The 19,809-nt window shown below is 46.7% G+C and overlaps 1 protein-coding gene across 1 annotated transcript in view; it reads left to right on the top strand.

Annotated features, from left to right (window-relative positions):
* Positions 1 to 17,519, top strand: part of LOC137417391 (cyclin-L1) — a 57,502-nt gene extending 39,983 nt beyond the window's left edge. The window contains exons 4-11 of the mRNA XM_068102791.2: positions 9,189 to 9,309; positions 9,412 to 9,476; positions 13,483 to 13,582; positions 14,188 to 14,292; positions 14,474 to 14,615; positions 14,831 to 14,960; positions 15,073 to 15,138; positions 16,077 to 17,519. Of these exons, the coding sequence (XP_067958892.1) occupies positions 9,189 to 9,309; positions 9,412 to 9,476; positions 13,483 to 13,582; positions 14,188 to 14,292; positions 14,474 to 14,615; positions 14,831 to 14,960; positions 15,073 to 15,138; positions 16,077 to 16,521 (1,174 nt within the window). The 3' untranslated portion in view covers positions 16,522 to 17,519. The remainder of the gene's footprint in view (positions 1 to 9,188; positions 9,310 to 9,411; positions 9,477 to 13,482; positions 13,583 to 14,187; positions 14,293 to 14,473; positions 14,616 to 14,830; positions 14,961 to 15,072; positions 15,139 to 16,076) is intronic.
* Positions 17,520 to 19,809: the final 2,290 nt, after the last annotated feature.

Raw genomic sequence — 19,809 nt, 5'->3', positions numbered from 1 at the left:
ACAAATCAACAAATCAGATCCATCAGCAAACTCCAAAATCCTTTCACCTTCTCCATTTCTCACACCATATCCGTAACCCCCATGAACTCCGTCAAAACCATCCATACTCCTTCCCACATGTCCATTTAGGTCTCCTCCTACCACAACAACTTCCTCAAATTTCACGTTTTCCATCAGCTTGTCTATCGCACACCATATCTTGTCCTCTTCATCGCTCCGACCAACCTGCAGAGCATATCCCGAGATGACGTTCACCAAGAGCTTTCCAATCATCATTTTCACCATCATCAACATTTCACTCACTCTAGTCACACTCACCACACTGTCTACAAACTCCTCAGAAAACATGACACCAACACAATTCATGCCCTCCGGGCACCCTTGCCACACAAACTTGTATTTCTGTCCCTGCCTACCCTTCACCATTCTCACACCACTTCCCTTGCATCTCGTCTCCTGCACACAACATATGTCCACCACTTCTCCTGATCTCCCTGTCATTGTCCCGACATTCCATGTCCCAAACCTCAGAAACCGATCTCCACGTCAGGCATCAGACGTTTCGTCGTCATAAATGGAGTGATTTCCACCCTAGCTTCGATCGGGTTCCCCACCTTGACTTTTGACCAGAGGGAGTGGGGTCCCCCACGGGGTACTTCGTGCTGTACCCTCCCCTTATGTAGTTGTAATTTTCATGGTTTCTTTTTGAGGCAATGTTTTTTTTTAAATGGCCGGATGCCCTTCCTGACGCCAACCCTTTTAGTTGCCTCTTACGATACGGTGTACCTATTCTAAACCGGGGTACACACCGAGTAATGGCGATTCGGTAATGATAATGTCAACGTGTGATGGCGATTTTTAAAATTTATTTTTATGTTGAAGCCTGTGGCCACGGACTATATCGTCCTCGTAAAGGCCAGGCCTTAAATAAAAGAACTGCATTGATAGAAAAGTGAAGAACGAGGGAATAGTCTTGAGTTTTTGAGGAAGTAAAAAATGTGCTTTTTTAATAGAGGAAAATCACACGTGTTTGGAAAGACACGAGAAGATAAAAAGTTCTAGAGTTTGGCAGGGCAGGGGAAGAAACAAACATAACGGCCCACCCTTGAGTTGCGAATGGCAACACAATAATCATGCAATGTAGTGGCTTGAGTATTTTGTTACCTCGCTAATGGCGGAGGTACACAAGCAGTAAGTTCTCTGGAGCAGAAGCCAAAGGAATATGTTTTGAAAAGAGAAAGTGAGAACTTTGCAGCGTAATTTGATTGAGTTGAGCTTTGAGGTTAGATTCCGAGAGTTGATTCATCGGATTATTTTGGATTACACTGGGATGCTTCCAAATATTATGCAAATTTCTATTAAAACCCATTGTGGTGTAATTAAATTAAAATCAATCGTTTGTGATTCACACAGACCTCGGATAATTTGGTGGCAAAATGGCATTTTGTCCGAATTTTTTACATTGAGGAAGAAGGTGTTTGGGAATGTTTCATTCTCGGTTGAAACCGAATTGAAATAATTCTCAAAAAATCCTACGATTGGAAATGCATGGTTGCAATGGCACTAAAACAGGGAATTTCACTGCAGTGAAGTAGAGCAGAGATTGCTACGAGAGAAATGGTGATGTGGCAAGAGTTTACTGTCACGGAGGAATAAATAAACTGAAAGCGCATGCCCCTCTCAGCTATATTCAACAACAACATGCATTTTAAGGCCATTTTCCCTGCTAGAGCGGGGGTTAGCCTTGCGGTCCCCATGACAATCTTCTCCATTTTGCCCTATTTTCTGCATCTCTCCTTGTTAACCCCCTTGCCCGCATTTCTTCTTCCACCATCTTTAGCCAAGTCTTTCTCGGTCTTCCCCGTCCTCTACTTCCTTCTACATCAATTTCCATCACTCTTCTCAACCAGTCACTTTCATCCTTCCTCAACACATGACCAAACCATCTCAGCCTGTTCCTCTTCACAGCATCAATCACAGGCAATATTCCCATCATCTTTCGCAATTCATCATTTGTCTTCCTCTCAGCTATATTTGTCTCATCATCATTCAGCTATATTCAACATTGGTGGTAAATCAAACACAAACATAGGCTTCATGAAAATTATGAAAAATGCCCAATCACTGACTTGTTTAGCCGTGCTGGTTTACCCCCGCCCCAACTTTGCTTTGGGGGTGTGTAATAAATATATTAGCTGGGTATCCTTTGCTTAATTTTATCATAAGATGTGTATTATTTTCCTTGAACAATCAAATACAAGTCGTTTGGTTCACATAACGTGTTTCGTATGCCTCCAGGAAACCAAAAGGCTAAATACTGTTGAAGCAAACTTGCAGAAAAATACTTTTGTTTTTGTAAAAAAAAAAAAAAAAACCCTTTAGAGGCCATTTTTCCCCGCATAGCGGGGGTGGCCTTTTTCGGGCACTGTGGTTGTTGTTTGTTGGTCCCTTTTTTGAAGCAATGTTTTATGGCTGGATGCCCTTCTTGCCGCCAACCCTGTTTGTCGCCTTTTACGACAAGCAGGGAATTACCAGTGAACTGGTACTCAATTAGCCGACCTCGGAAGGATGACAGGCTGAGTCAACCCCCCTGGCGTTAATTCAGCGATCGACCGGGATTCGAACCCAGGATCCTAGGATCCTAAGCTGGCACCCCAGCCGCTCAGCCAACACGATCGTTAATACGCCGAGTCTAAAATAAACAATTCTGTAAGGTACGTGCTACTGTGTGGTGTGCACAACTACCTGTAAGTTCGTGCGGCTTTGATGTCTGCTCTACAAGAGCTGTAAATGGCTAATCGCAATGTGTCTGTAAACTTGCTAGTTGGAAGTAGATGCGTCTTAACCACTCAACTGGTCTTGCAATGGCATCGTATTGAGACTGTCATTGGGACCACCGATGAGGTGGTGTACCTCCAGCTCATGACCATTTACTACTTCCTTGTTCAAGTATTGAGATTGTGAAGAATTTTTGGAACTGCCTCTTTTGTCTGGCTAATGCATGCAGACTCTATGCTGGATGTCTAAAGACCTCAAAAAATGACTGAAACTATGTTTGAATTTACATTGTACTGTGTTCATTACCGTTTACGATCAGCCAATAACTAAACCAAATTTTATGGTTGTTGGTGCAGGAAGGCGAGGAGATATTTTTTTTGCAAATTCATCTTTTTATTTTAAATGTATTTGGGGATAAAGATGGACGAGATGTGAATAGATAAGATAGGACAGACCAAGCGGTCGACCGACAAAAATTAGGGAGAAGGGAAACACTCAAACTTAAGTGCAAATAAACTATACCTCAACTCGGGTGCCAGACGACCGGACTCAGATTAAATACAAAGGGAGATGGTAAGGACTTGTGCAGGCAGGTGCTGGTCTTCCAGGATGACCGTGGTCTTGCAGGGTGGTGTGGCACGGTTGGGGGCAGGAGAGTAGATGGTGTGCCTCTGAGGGAGAGGCATGGATGCCATGATGGTGGGAAAATGGCATTCACATCTTTCCGTGGTGCTTTCATCCGGAGCAACAAATTAGAAAGAGAGAGCTGAGATGAGATGAGATCTTCTGGAGGTCCAAAAACCCCGGTTGAATCATACCAAAGATTTTTTTTAAATGGTGCGTGCTGCTTGCTTGCGTGGCAAACGCCATGAAGGCCATGGCAAACCACCCAGTAGAACCAACCCATGCCAAGAAACTGCTTTGGTCGCACCAATGCTCTGTAAAGTGTGTGGTCCATCAAATCGGGTACATTTTAATAAGCTTTTGTGCCCACAATGTAACAAGTTGGTTCACACAATTAAGATCCAGGGTTAAGAAGATTGTTGCTTAAACTCTGGAGTGCATCAAGGCAATGCACTAAATGCCCTAATTTCCTTATTTAAGGTCTTGAGGATCATGAGATTAATTGTTAATCTCAGTGTAGTGCTGCAGAGACTAGACCCTTTTGTATACTAGTCAATGGCTGTTCCCTCTAGGAGTTAGAAGATTGCCCCCCTCCCCCCCGCCAGAATTGGCATAGTTTCACACTCTTAATGCCCCCTCCCTTTGGCAGGTGTCGATAGTAAAGCACTTGCACAATTCCACGTGAACAGTTGAAAATCACGAGTGGTCTCCCCACACTCGGAAGAATGTTTGGAGGAGGAGTTAATTTAATGTCCATGGCTACAACCTTTCTCAAAAGTGAAAAGGTTTTGTTACCTGAGATTGACAGAACATTGGTGCTTCTTAACTTTATTGACAATTGAAAGTTTTTCTTGTGACGATAACCTTCTGCATGTGAAAGTAATGTGGGACAGCAAATTTCAGGGAAATTGGCGTGGCGCAGAGTGTATGCGTTAGCTGACCCTCGAAAATTCTAAATAACCCGATATCGATCGAGTGTGAACCACCTTGTATTATGGTCACAAGTTTATAAAAATGTACTAGAGGGGGGCGGTAAAGACGGCCATTTGCGACTTCGACCTAAAACTTCATTAGAATGAGCTGTACCCATGACAGAAGCTATCGGTGTGCATTTTCCTCAAGGCAGCAGTGAGAGCAACTACCAGGGTTGGGAGAGGTCCTCCCTGAGTGGCAGAGACCTCAGTATTCCCACTCAGGGGCACATGAGCTCCCTGAGCCATAGGTGTTGGGAGCTGCCAAAAATACCTTTGTTCCCTCCTGCTCTAATTTTGCAAGAGTTCATGGAAGTCGCAAGAAGGCATACTCTACCAAGGGTGGCCAAGAGATGGTAAATACTTTGATTGCCCAAGCACCCATATCCTTTGTCCAAGAACAGTACATGGGAAAGGGGTGGCAGAGCTCCTTCCGTAACGCGGGCCTTCCGTCGCCAGGAGACGGCGCGGGCCTTCCGTCGCCGGGAGACGACGCGGGCCTTCCGTCGCCGGGAGACGACGCGGGCCTTCCGTCGCCGGGAGACGACGCGGGCCTTCCGTCGCCGGGAGACGGCGCGGGCCTTCCGTCGCCGGGAGACGGCGCGGGCCTTCCGTCGCCGGGAGACGACGCGGGCCTTCCGTCGCCGGTAGACGGCGCGGGCCTTCCGTCGCCGGGAGACGGCGCGGGCCTTCCGTCGCCGGGAGACGGCGCGGGCCTTCCGTCGCCGGGAGACGGCGCGGGCCTTCCGTCGCCGGGAGACGGCGCGGGCCTTCCGTCGCCGGGAGGCGCCGCGGGCCTTCCGTCGCCGGGAGGCGACGCGGGCCTTCCGTCGCCGGGAGGCGACGCGGGCCTTCCGTCGCCGGGAGGCGACGCGGGCCTTCCGTCGCCGGGAGGCGACGCGGGCCTTCCGCCGCCGGGAGGCGACGCGGGCCTTCCGCCGCCGGGAGGCGACGCGGGCCTTCCGCCGCCGGGAGGCGACGCGGGCCTTCCGCCGCCGGGAGAAGCCCCCTCCATTTGTTGATATACACTGCAACCATACAGTTGTTGTCCTTCATAAGTACAGACTTCCCTTTCACCACATATGGAGCCTACAATCTGGTATCGGATCCAATAAACTGGCGAGTCGGCCTAGGACCTCGAGCCAGACCTTTGCTGGAGCTATCTGCAGAGGTTAGTTAAGTTGACCTCGACTGGATGTTCTTTCCAATGAGTTGATGAACATGCCAGCTGAGCTGGGACGTCTTGGTCCGCCCCTAGGAAAAAGGAATTGGGAAGGAGTCTTAACTAGATTCCTCCCAATTGATAGAGGCCAAGAGATCTGACCAGTGTGATGGTCGTCTGCAAGTGGTTTCCGAGGAGCTGCTCTGACCCTGCCACCAGTATTGGGTTAGTAGTTGTTGGGTTAGCAAAAAATGATGCCTTGTTGGAGTGTCGCTGCCGACACCTGCACTGTTGTCGTGAAAACTCAGGGGGCAGAATTGAGGCCAAAAGGTAGGGCGGTAGATCTGAAGGTCCAATCCCCCACAGTGAACCCCAGCAGATTAAGGGACTCGGCATGCATGAGAACATGCAGGTATGCATCTGTTGAGTCTAGTCAGGGCTGCCGCTCAGTCCCTTGGCGTCAGTAGTGGCAAAACAAACTTTTAGCTCTCAGGACTGATGGAAAGCATGGAGTTGCCTTCCTGCAGGTTTGACTTCCCCAAACACTCCTGGTAGTTCGTCACTGACGTTCCCACCCCTTGGCAGAGGTCCAGTCCTGACTTCTCCAGCCAGGCTTATCTGAAAGCACCACTGCTGGTTCCGCTGAAAAAATTAATGTATGAAAAAAGAGCGGCATGGTGTATCTCAGTCACTGAATTGGGGCAGAGGATCCGCTGTTCGTGTTCAAGTACTAAGTTCCCTGTCTTAGGTGACTTGCAGTCGCTGAGCCTCCATGTAGAGGAATTCCAGACATCCCTTGTATACAGTGGGACTCAAGCCGGCTCTAGCCAAAACTGAGAACCCCTCCACCATTCCTCCTTCACTTTGAGTGAAAGCCTCGAGACAGTTCTGACCCAATGCAGTATTCTAGTTCTCAGTTCTTGGACTGGAACAGCAAAGGCAAAATTTTTTGTAATCTTCAGATATGAAGCGGAAAGCATGTTGCATACCAGGAGTGCCCTATTTGAGCAGATGCTTTGCAAAATGAGTCATAGTTGTCTTCATAACCAGCCCATGTCTGATTCTCTGGACATCGTGTGAAGCCCCTGGTCCCGAGTGGCTCTTGTCATATCGCAGTGCAAGAGAACTCGGCTTTCGTGGTGCCACTTGAGGGAGAGCGTGGCATAATAAGGCCTGCCTACACCCCCTGCTGCACCTCTCTGGGATCTGCCTTGGCCGAAAAAGAAACAGATTTTCCTGGAGGGGAGGAAACTAAAAATAGAATCATGAAGATCAATCCTGCAGCCATTGTTCCAAAGAAGGGGCCTGCACCCAACTAGCAGGTGGTTTAGCATTTCCTTACTTCATCAGGAACACAAGATGGTGGAAGAAGAAATGCGGGCAAGGGGGTTAACAAGGAGAGATGCAGAAAATAGGGCAAAATGGAGAAGATTGTCATGGGGACCAGCAGGGAAAATGGCCTTAAAATGCATGTTGTTGTTGTATCAGGAACACGGAAGTCAATCCTGGGCTCCAACCTGATGTTCACACAGGATGAGGCTGTCTCTTCATATGGCCCATCTGAATATTATGAAAGTTCACCCTGGTTGGCCGGGATGAAACCCAAGGAAGTTGGGGATGTTATCCCTGTCAGGCTTTGGTATTCCGTTGTTGGTGGGGATGCCACTGCTTGTTTGTTGGGGTGTGCACCACCACCTGCTTGTGGAGACCTCACCACCGTCTGCTCGTGGGAGGTGCGAGCGCACCACAGCCTTGCTCATGAGGGGTGGGGGCGCGAGCACACCACAGCCTGCTCGTGGAGGTGGTTGGGGGGGGGGGGGGAGGGATCGGGTGCACACCACCGCCTGCTCGTGGGGGTGGGGGGGCGGTAGAGGGGGAAACGCACAACTGCTTTCTCGTTGGGGGGTGGGGGGGGGTACCTCCGTCTGTTCGTGGGAGGGTGGGGGGTGCACGCACCGCCGCAATGATTGGGAAGCAAGGTTATAAAGTGTCACACAACTATTGGGGACGCCTCTTCGTGGTGGTTGTACACCCCAATGCAAGTGTTGTGGGGGGGGGGGGGGCCAAATCTTTCCCATTATTCCCTGTTGCCCAGATTCAGCAGGGTGGTGCAGTGACTATCAGAGTGCCAATCAGTCCCCATGGATTGCCTCCGTCTCTGTCTCTGTCTCTCCATCACTCTCACTCTGTCTCTCCATTACTCTCTCCCTTCCTCCGTCGCTGTGATTTGTACCACACAGGGACATCAGATCAGCATGCACCATTAAATGTGGGAAAAAAAATCTCAAGATTATGTTTGACAGTTTCATGGGTGATCCTTATTTGCAAGTCTTAGACACTGACAACATGTGTATCCTGGGTGGTTATGGTGTGAAAAGGAATAGCACCGTCGAATATCACCAACACCCATTTAAATGGTCTTCTTACTTTCATGGTGATTTTTCAGGACAGCTCAGAGGTTGCATCATCATATCCAGTTCAAGCAAACTCCAGGACAAGTACTTGTCTAGTTTTGATTGCACTCCAGGCCCAATTATAAACGTATGTTGTTTTGCAGCAAGTGTTGCATCAATCAGTGCATTGCCCTTCAGAGGGGACATCATGCTGTCTGTGCAGTGTGCTTGTGGGTTTACAGATACTACAATACCTTTTGAAAAGAGTAAGCCATTGTGTTCTGGCAATTGATCAAAATCCTAAATTTCTGAGTGTGCCTGTGTTTGTGCCTTTGCCAATATACCATGATGGCGTGTTGTATTGGCCCCAGGGTAAACTGCAGTCTTGTGTGCTTTATTAGCTTGGTTTTGATGGGCAGGTTTTGTCTCGGCAAAAGTGTTGCTTGATTTTGGTGTAGAAGAGAAGACACGTTCTCTTTGCGTTTATCATGATGGAGGTGGTATCTTCATCTTTGGTGTGTCTTGTGATTTTGTGTTGAGAGCAGTTTGATGTTCTTTATATTCATTTGGAAAATTAACTCGACAGCATGTTATTATTATTTATTTATTTCCCTCCTAATCTTGCATTGCGACATCTTGACTTTAACAAACTCAAGGGTGAGTACGTAAATAATAATAATAATAATATTTTTATTTATATAGCATATTTTGCCTATAGATTCAAGGTGCTGAAACGACATAATAGTTATCAAAGTTCAACATAAATGGTGGGGTATGGTGGTAGTGAACTCATACAAAGCTGCTCTGTATCACTCACTCACTCCCCTCACTGCTGTCTCCACGCCCTGTTCGCACACCTTTATTTGTCTCTGACTACATCCAAATGTCATACCCATCCCTGTTCACTCCATCGCTTCCAAAACACATTCTTCAACACCTTGCGTTGCTCGCTCCATTTTGTTTTGACTTTTAATTTCACACCTTCACTCTTTTTGTTGCACGTCAAAATGTCAGGAGTTTGTTCGTCCCTTTTCTTTGCACCTTACTTGTTATCCAACAACCTGTTGTTATTTCGCCGTTGCCACCCTAACATTCGATTGTGCTTTGGGTCTTACCCACCTTGTGCCTCCTCCCATTCATTTGCCTTTTAATTGTTTTAATACCTCCAAAACCCCCTACTCCACTCCACAAATCCCCTTCCCTTTGTCTTATTACATGTCTATTGTGACTCTCCCTTTTCCCTCTTGTAATTCTTTTCAGGCCACCGAGTCCCCTGGTATTGGATCAAAATTACATCAACACCAAGAACCAATTGATCAAGGCAGAGAGGCGTGTGCTCAAGGAGCTGGGCTTCTGTGTGCACGTCAAGCACCCACATAAGGTGGCTTGCCGAAATGATTTTATGGACGTTGTTTAAAAATATTTAGCTCCCGCTGTACCATCTAACCCAGCACGACGTGGGATGGCGCGTGTGTCTCCGCAGATCATCTTCATGTATCTTCAAATGCTTGAGTGCGAGAAGAACCGACCATTAGTTCAAACCGCCTGGTAAGCTTGGTTTGTTGCTCGTATTTCACCGTTCCCGTCCAACGGCAGGGAGAATTCGACACTCAAACAGGGCACAGTTGGGACTGAAATCTGTCCAGTATAAATCTGTCCTTGTGTTTTCATTGGTAGCATGATGAGGGCTAAATGGGAGTTAGGATTATCAGCAATCAGTATTCCTGTATAGCCTGTTTCTGTTTTGTCTTTGATCTTCATTTTATGTATTTCTGTTGTATTCTGTACACACACGTAGTGTCGAGTTGTTACTGCGTTGATTCATGATTGTCTGTGGTTCGAAACTTCGTCCTTTTGTGCACTGCATGTTCGTCGTTTAACTCACGAAACCCCTTTTTTGACTTCGTCTCTTTGTCTCCTCCTTGGGTCTCGGCCTGAAGGGTGAGCGAGTAAGTCCTCTAGGCAGACTCTGAGCTCTGCCCTGCGCGGCCTGCCACCGCCGGGCGGCCAGCACGTGACCGCTTGGGGAGCTGCCGTTTGGCTGCCGCCCTCTCCGCTCCTGATGAAGTGGCTGGCGGCTGCCCAATGAGGTGGTGACATGACCGTGACATCACTGCCGAGGGAATTGGGAGGTTTTTTGAGGGATGGTCTTGCATGATGGTCATCATTTCTGGGGGATGAGGTTCTAGTTGTTGAAATGATTTTTCTTTGAAGTTTGAGCCTCGAGGTCTTTTTATGAGCTTCTTGTTAGCTTGAGGGAGATTTAAAGATACGAGTTTGGGTTGCTGAATGATGCATAAGCCGTGATTAGTAATTGCTTGAGATGGGGTTTGTGGTCGAGGATTTATATAGATGCTTTGTAAAGTGACTCGGAAAATTTTATACCTCATTGTTGGGGATGATTAATCTTAGCAAGTGAAATGTTCATTGGTATTAAATTTGTATTCTAGCTTGGGGATGAGTCCTGGGTAATAAATTGTTTGCCGGGCCAGCAGAAGGGTAATGTCAGAGGGAGGTTTACCATTTTTGGGGAATTTTTTTTTTTTTTTAATGGGGATGTTGTTGGGCTGGAATGGGTGGGGAAGGGATGTTGGAAAGATGGGTTGGCTGAGTTTGAGGTTGAAAGTTTGGGGGGGGGGGGGCACTAATGCCCCTTGCACTGACCCTGTCACAGCCTTTCTTACAGAGTGTGGTGTCTCCGGCTGGTCACCTTTCATCTGCCATTTCAAGATCGAAGAAGTGACTACGAATTGATTGGGGGTTGGGGTGGGGGAAGGGAGGACGTGGTTGTGGGAGGATATAAGAGGAAGTCGGTTACGTTGCTGTGTATTTAAAAAAAAAAAAATCAGTTTGTAAAATACAAACTACAGTCCAGAAATTATTTTACTTTGCAGACCTCAACCTCGAATGTGAAATTTTTTAGATTTTAAAGGTTAGCTGCACGTGGATTGTGGTGGGCATTTTCATCTTGGCATCGTGCTGGGACTCTGGTTTGGTGTTTTTGGCAAAATTTGTAAGATTGGATACGTTTGCAAAAAAATTTTTTTTAGTTGTTTGCGTTTGGTCACGCTCGCCACTTTTCCACTTTTGCTGCACGAGCAGTCAGCTATTTACTGTGGATACTTTTGATTTGCAAACTAATTTCCCCGCGGAGTTGGAGAATGCCGACATTTACGTGTGCCGAAGTACAACGGCGAAGCGGTGACGTGGCCTACGTAAGCACCGCACAGTTTACTTGAGCAAAAGGAAATCCAGGAGAGCGATTATGCACCATGCAGCTCTCGCAGATTTTACAAACCCACGTCTCTGTAGAGTGGGAATTTTCCCGCTGAGCGGCATGAAGATGGTCACAAGATGCGTGGCAATCTCAACGATGTTAACCGTGTGCAACGCCAGCGAACATTTACATAGGGAGCGAATAATGTGCAGTGTAACCAGAATGAAGAGAAACGGGCATCAAAACGAACATTTATTATAAATTAACTTTTATGAACCTGGCGTAAATCGTGCGGAACCAATGAAATACGGATTGCAAAATACGTCAGGGAAAAGTACAGTGACACATGAACAGAAGGAAAATATTCGTAAATTAATAGTCTCCGGAAGTATTGGATATTTTTATTCGTTCCAATCTCCGGCCTCGACAATGGCGTCACGGCGAGCTAGTAGGGGAAGAGGGGGCCATCAAGCCCCACTTTAACCAAACTTGCAGGTTTCGGGAAACATCGAAGTTCGTTCCCTTTTGAAATCGGCTTCAAATAACTAAGTATATTTTGCGTTGGATTGTGGGCGCTGAAGTACATTACTGTATTTGCGAACAGCATAGATATATGGCCAAGATGGCATAGACACGATAGCATAGACAGCATAGATACATGCTGGCCAAGCGTGTTACTTCACTGTGGTGTGACTATGCGTACGGCATGCAGATTATTTGTGCGTTCTGGTACTCCGATCTCTTTTTTTTTTAAATTTAAAAGCCAAATATATCCGCATGTTGTTAAATTTGCGCTTCTTCGTTGAAGGTGAAAAGTTCCACTTTTACAGTACCTCATTTCATGCGACAGGAAAATTTCTCTTGAGTTGACGGGCAAACCCGGCTTGCCTCGGACTGGGCTTGGAAGGGCAACTCTTCGAGTTTGAGTTCGGGCACAGCACTGAGGATTTCACTTTATTGAGGTGAGACTTTTACAAATAAGTCTTTTAAAGGCTACTCCGAACCTGAACCATCAAAGCATCCTATTTCAATCCACCACAAGACAAAGGCCTCCCTTAACGTGTGCTGAGGACTGTGACCTTGCGGCACATTTGCAAAGTGTGTTTTGGTGAGTGAGCTCCACGAGGGTAAAATCCAGACCAGATGGCACTTCACGAGGAAGGCTCGATAGCTGCTAAAATGCCAGTCTTACCAATGTAGAAATTACAGTTGTGATGTTCCGCTGCGAACGGATCACTGCGTTACCCGAAGAGGAAGGAATGTTCAAATACAAAGGATCGTTTGCAAGAAGACTTGGGCCATTATACCAACGGTGTTTCTACATGTGGCTTCTGGGTCTTGTTTAATGGAAGGGCTGCTTCTCGGCGGCTTGTAACACGATCTTCTATTTGAACTCTTCATCAAGTTAATGATGAGGTTGCTTTCCAGTGGCACTGAACAGTTGAATGCTCATGGAAATACTACTGTGTTACCCTCACCAGCCTTTCTCTTGCCCACTACACATTCTTCCTCCATTAATTATTTGCAGAGGGTGTTCTTTTGCTAGCCAATGGGCTGCTTGGAATTTTTGGACTATCTTTGACCACGGAGTGTATTGTAAGCTTCGGTTCGTTATGTTTAGTGGTGATTGTGTCCTTAACCGCAGAGGGTCTGCATTCTCCAAATTAACCTGAGGGTGGTAATGGATGCATTCACAGGCCCACTTGAGTGAACTAAGAAACAAGCGGCATGTGCTTGGACGTCATTAAAGATGACTTACGGTGTGGTAAACTTTTGTAGTTGAAGGTATTGTTTATGGCGATCTTCTGTTCCGTCTTCATACTGAAGTTGAGATGAAGGAAACGACCATGTCACGTTGCACCATTTCCTGTTGTTGAAACTGCGTGGAATGTAGAAAAATTCTCTTGCATGGTTACATGTATAGTTCTAAAGACCAATTTGGGTAAATTGCAGAAATCCACCTGAATTGGCTATTTCATAATATGCCAAATGGCATGCGCTTGAGGAATCAAAGTAGCTCGGAGTCAAAAAAGGGTTTTCGTGTCGCTTGTGTGTGCTTTGTGTGCCCCCACCGCAACCTCACTCCTCCGGTTTCTATTGTCTTGTTTTTGTTTTGTCGTGTCCCATTCATATTGGGAGGTTCATGCTTGTGGGAAGGGACGGGGTCACAGTCCTGAGATTGGGATGGGAAAAAGCTGGTATTCCCGAGTTTTGTTCTTGAAGATTAAACAAGTACGGTCAAAGGGGAAGGGTTTAAAATGTCCGCTTGATTTTGGAAGCAGTCATCCCCAATAATTAATATCCCACATTTCTTCCTCTTCCTCTTTGTGCATTTAGGAACTACATGAATGATTGTTTGAGGAGTAACGTCTTTGTGCGATTTAGCCCGGAAACCATCGCTTGTGCCTGCATCTTCCTTGCCGCACGCACACTCGAGGTACGGAGGCACGAATGGAATTTCCCTAAACAATTGCGTATCCGACCCATATCGTTATTTGCTTTGGAAATGTTGTATGAGGGGAATTCTAAACGTTTCCAGGATTGGTTGTCTTTGGTTCCGATGTGGTCGTTCGGTTGTGCGTCATTTCTGGGAGGCTTCTCTTGTTCCGATAACCTCTGGATACCCGCGGCAGACGTTGGGCGTCTTGACCTCTCGTGTGGTTAACGCTTTCCAGAGCCCTCCTTCCTCTGCTCGTCTCTCATCTCTGTTGTATGCTGAAGATGCGTGTCGGTTATGTTAACGGATTGTAGTATCACCGAAAAATGCGCCACTGAAATTGTGACAATGGCCTCTGTTTATAATCAGTATTTGGCTTTGTGTCTCATTCCTCCAGTAATATTAGTGCCTCTGCATGAGCGTCATTGGTCGTTGATTAAACTCGTATCTATCGTGAGCAGCACTCTGTGTGCATCAGTGCATCACCTCTCAAAACCTGCTTGTAATTAAAACTCTTGTACATTCTCCTGCACAATTGTTTATAAAATTAATCAAGTACCAACAACAGTGGAATTGACAAAATAATTCCCCTCATGCATCCACAGATCCCACTCCCCAACCGGCCGCCCTGGTTCCTGGTCTTCGGAACGGCTGAGGAAAGTATCCACGAAATCTGTTTGTGCATCCTTCGGTTGTACAACCGCCCAAAGGTAAATGCTCATGTAATCACCTATTTTGTGGATTTAAAGGGGGGAAGCAGTGCAACCGTTTAGGATTGAGAATGGATAACTATAAACTGCTACAAATTTTCACTATAATGCCAAAACAAACTTTTTCAAAAAATAAAAGATAATCGATTTTGATTGCTTCGTGGTTTTTGTGGATGGTCAGGTAAATGTTGATGCGTTGGAGAGCAAGGTGGAGAGGTGCCGAATGGCACTACAGGAGGCCAAGCTGAAGGCACGTGAAGTCTTGATGGACGGTACACCTGCTTTGGGAACACCCATGGGATTCTCTCCTTGCTCAAAACCCTGTAAGTGTTCGTGGCGTGTTGTCCGCAATTGTCATTCCCCCAATCTATCTTGTCCCTACTCTTCCTTTCGTCTCTGAATGATGTATGGGATGAGAAAGGATTTGTTACTAGCAGGATGTGTCTAAGGGAGAGGTTGGTGGGATGTTCTCCAAGCTTGTCATACATTGTGTGCAATTGACATCCAAAACCCTCACACCCTCTTCTTCTTCACCCAGCATCTCCAAAAGAGGTTAAAGAGGGAGCTTCTGGCCCCTCCCTGGCATCTGCTCTAGCTTTAAAAGCAGCAAAGAAGAAGCTGGAAGAGGATGCTGAAGGTGAAAGCTTGCGGGTCACCCCCCACAACGGGTAAGGAATGCCGAATAATTTGGGTTTTAACTACGAGCACTGATTTTGGAGAAACACTTACATTGTGGTATTCCAGTGTTCAACCATTGCACCCCAAATTGCTCACCCACAGGCAACGAAAGGAGGAGGTCGGAGGTCGAACCAGCTCCCACAGCCGTTCCCATTCTCCACGGAGACAGTGAGTCTAGTCATATAAGCCACTGCAAATATGCCCCCCATACACAGTTGCTCCTTCACGTGGTGCACAAACCACCATAACCATGTCAATATCCACAGATGGGACTAAAGTTGCTTTGTTTCATTGAATTATTGGCCATTGCATGTTCACTGAAGCACGACTTTTGTTTTCGATGCAATCGCTCGATTATATGTAGTTGGTCCACCTGCCCCTCCCCATCGTGTCGGCTTATTCAGTTGGAATGCAGTCGTTTTTGTTCCAGCCCAATGAGGTGCAGCTGATTTGGCCTTGTGCTGTGTGACGGTCGGTGCCTTTCAGGATGGAAATGTCGTATTGCATTCCCCACACGCTATCCCTTAATAGTACGCCAAGCATGTGGTGTCCCATGGCAGTCTCTGTGTCCGATAATCGTACCTTTGTGGCGCCTTACCATTGTGGGCAGTCCTTTAAAACGGCTTCGATGTCGACTTTGTGCCTTGGACGTTCAAAGGCCTTGGAATGTTTACCTATTGATGAAAGGTCGCTTGCACAATCTGGACAAAGTCAGGCTTGGAATAAACGTAAAAAATCGACTTATCATCAAAGGTAAGGTAGCTTTGTCATTTCAAACGAACATTTGAATAAATAAAAAATCACTTCATTTTAGAGAGGCAATTACTATGTAGCTCAGAGGTTCCCAAACCCAGGGCCATGACCTGAACTTGGGAAAAAAATCCCGGTTTTTGATGAGGGATTTTCACGTCGAAAGCATTTCCTCTGACTAGACCATTTTTATCGCAGGTGCCGGTAGCATTTGGGTCGCGCGGCGAATGTCTTTTTCAAATTTTGGGTTGTGAACAAACTAGTTTGGGAACCACTGATCTAGCTGTCAACTTTCCATGGCCGCTGGCCTAGTTAACGTTCCTTCGCATCTCTGCTGCCCATCCACTCTCTTGCAGTGAGAAGAAACAACAACGCAGCCGCTCCCCCTCTTTCAGTTCGCGTTCACGGTCGCGATCTGATTCTCCTCCGCAGCGCAAGCGCCGTCGCCCGCACCACCACCACCACCATTACCGCCAAGTGCAACATCCAATGGGTGCCAACGCCAACCACCACCACCACCACCACCACCGTTCGGCCACCTCTTCTCCCAAGCGCAAGCCGCGAGCGTACGAAGAACTCGCGGTCGGCGAGCGAGGGCACGCCAGGAGTCGACACTCGGCCTCGCGCTCGCGCTCGCCTCCAGGTGGGCGAAGAGCGAAACCGGGGAACGGGGATCACGAATGTGAGCGGCGAGACAGGGATAAGGAGAGAAGCAGCGACAATGGTCGGGCAAAGAGAGAAGAGCGGTCACGTTCGCGTGAGCGATCGCGGAAGCACGAAGGCGGTCGGCACCGTCGGTGAACCAAAACGAAGAGCGTGCGATCGAGAGATGGGGTTTGTTTGAGGCCTGTGATATTATTTATTGGAAGTTTGGAAATGAATAAAGCTTCCTTATTTTTTGTTTGTGGTTCCTGGTCGAGCCATCCCATGCACACGATGGCCGGACTAATTGCACCTCGTGACCCGTCTGAGTTGCCGACGGTGCTTGGTGCAGTGCCCCACGTTTGACTATGTGACCCCACTCCACGACCCACGAAAGTCAGAGAATCCCTTTAATTTATTTTTAACGAAACTGAAACGGATGCCTTTTGTTCCTTCCCCCTGTGTTTTTGGAGCACTTTAAGCAGGCCCGAGCCTCGGTTTATTGGATAAACGCAGGGAGTTTGTCGGCTTTGCACGATTCCTGACCGCGTGCGATCAAAAATCCATTCTTGTGTTCACTGCTGCTCCTTCCGAATTTTAATTTTCAGTTTGGATACTTCCGGGCCTATCTCGGTGGACATTGCCTACCACAACTGGCATTTTGTGTCTGTTCCGACGGTTATCACAGGACGACACAGTCCAAAACCGTCCCGCGTTCCACCGCTGGCTGATTCCCTGATCAGGGGGTCATTTTAGACCGGATTCAAGGACGACTCCTTGAATAATAAAAGTTCAATTGGCGAAACCGGTGGTGCAGAGTGGGAATCGTGTGACATCATAGTTATTCGATTTTATTTTGAAGATGAACCTTAAGCTATCACCATAAGAGACCACCCCGAGAGCGTAGGGCAAGGCTGCCCTGGTTAACAGCCGTGGCAGGCAATTTTGATTGTTCTTTTGAAGGGATTTGTTTCTTGTCCATTTGTTTTCTCCAGTGTTTGTGCCGATTGGCCAGCCTTTTGTACATAATATACATAGTTAAAATCCTACCATGACCGGACTTTCTATTTTTCGACTGCATTGTCATGCCTGACAATAATTTGTACTCGTTTTGGATATGGATGAATGTTAAATAAATGTTTATACGGTATAACAAATGGATGTTCGTTTTATTCCTTTTAATTTGTTGTTTTGTTCGTTGTCTTTATCCGCCCCCGTTTTGGATCTTTTCCTTTGAAGGGTGGACAGATTTAAATAATCTATCATTGTGCCCACCCTGTCTTTTAACCGAACAAGCCCAAAGTGTGGAAGCGATTAAGCACAAATATTTGCTTGGAATAGTGGAATATCCTGATTCACAACAACAACAACAACAACAACAACAAGAAAAAGAGCAGTCAGATTGCAAACCCTCGCCAGGATGTATTTTCAGTGGTTTTTAAGGCTTTGTGTTAAAACAAATATGGCGGCCGAACCACGTGACGGATAACGTCATCATTTTTTTCCTAAACTAATTTATTCCTAGATTATGCTCAAGAAGAAATTTGATCTTGATCGGATGAAGTTTTGTACTTGTTGAATTATGACGTCATAATGGAGGCACCTATGATATCAACAAATTTTTTGCCCCATGTAGAGTTCTTCACAATGAGCCGTCTCAATGTTTTCTATTCAGCACTTTCGGAGATATGGAGGTGCAAAGATTTTCGGTTTTTTAAAGATGGCGGCCGAACCACGTGACCGATGACGTCATTTTAATTTTTTCCCCCCACCAGTTTATGCCGACATGGCGCTCAAGAAATTTCATCTTGATTGGATGAAGTTTTGTACTTGAATTATGACATAATGGAGGCACCTATGACATCAACAGATGTTATTCCCCATGGAGAGTTCTTTGCAATGAGCCATGTCTCAATTTTTTCTTTTCAGCACTTTCGGAGATATAGAGGTGCAAAGTTTTTCGATTTTTCCAAGATGGTGGCCGAACCACGTGACCTATGACGTCGTAATTATTATAAAAAAATTATACAGGTTGAGTTGCACCGATGGTGAAAATTTCCTGTCAATGGGACCAACGGTTGCAGAGAAAATCATATTTATTCTGTGTGGACAAACAAACAAACGGACTCAAATGCAATACCCTCTCCTCTGGCGAGGGTAACAACAGGCATTTTAAGGCCATTTTCCCTGCTAGAGCGGGGGTTAGCCTTGCGGTCCCCATGATGATCTCCATTTTGCCCTATTTTCTGCATCTCCCCTTGTTAACCCCCTTGCCTGCATTTCTTCTTCCACCACGTTTTGCCAAGTCTTTCTCGGTTTTCCCCGTCCTCTACTTCGTTCTACATTCATTTCCATCACTCTTCTCAACCAGTCACTTTCATCCTTCCTCAATCAACACATGACCAAACCATCTCAAACGGTTCTCTTCACAGCGTCCATCACAGGCTCTATTCCCATCATCTTTCGCAATTCATCATTTGTCTTCCTCTCTCTCAACGATACTCCGCACATCCACCGAACTATTCGCATTTCCAGCCTTCGTTGCTGCTCTACGTTCATTACCCATGTCTAGCTCCCATAAATCATAACACTTCTCCCACATGCAACATACACCTTTCCCTTCAGCTTCAACGACACTCTCCTCATCAGCACGCCACTCAGTTCCCGAAACTTCTTCCATGCACATCTCACTCTAGCAACCGTTGCCGAGTCTGATCCACCTTCTTCATTCAGCATGTCTCCTAGGTAGCAAAATGTTTTCACACCTTCCAGCTTCACACCGTCTCCAAGATCCAACTCAACATTTCCTCCATCTGCAGCTCCCTCTGTGCACACCTTACACTTGAATGTAGCTGCCACACTGGTTAATGACCCTCTCAAACCACTACATTTTTGATGAACCCACTCAGTGTACATTGAATGGAGTTCACTCCGACACCCTTCCTGCACACAGCACACGGCCACTTCCCAGTTCTTTCCACCTCACCACATGCTTTACCACTTGCCATCACCTTAGTTTTTCCGATATTCACCTTCAGACCCTTTGTTTCCATACATTCCTTCCACTTGTTCATCTTCTCCTTCAGTCCATCCATACTTTCCGCAATCAACATCAGATCATCTGTTTGCATCATCTGCAGATCATCTGCATACAACAACTCCCACGGTAAACCCTCCTTTACATTCTGAGCCAGCACCTCCATCACAGCTACAAATCGTAGTGGACTTAGTACTAACCGCTGATGCACTCCCACCTTTACCTCAAACTCACCACTGTTCCCGTTCTTCGTCCTTACAGCTGTGCGCGCTCTCTCGTATATTGCCATCACTACTCTGATCAACCATTCCTCCACTCATAACCTCCTCAATGCCCGTGGAACCCGATCGAATGCTTTCTCCAGATCAACAAACCCAAGAAACAACTTCTTCCTTCAGTCCATCCATACT

The sequence above is a fragment of the Myxine glutinosa genome, chromosome 2 (assembly GCF_964187855.1).
Source record: "Myxine glutinosa chromosome 2, kmMyxGlut1.1, whole genome shotgun sequence".
NCBI classification, from domain to species: domain Eukaryota; kingdom Metazoa; phylum Chordata; class Myxini; order Myxiniformes; family Myxinidae; genus Myxine; species Myxine glutinosa.
The sequence above is the reverse complement of the archived record's forward strand: the minus strand, read 5'-3'. Positions and strand labels throughout refer to the sequence as shown.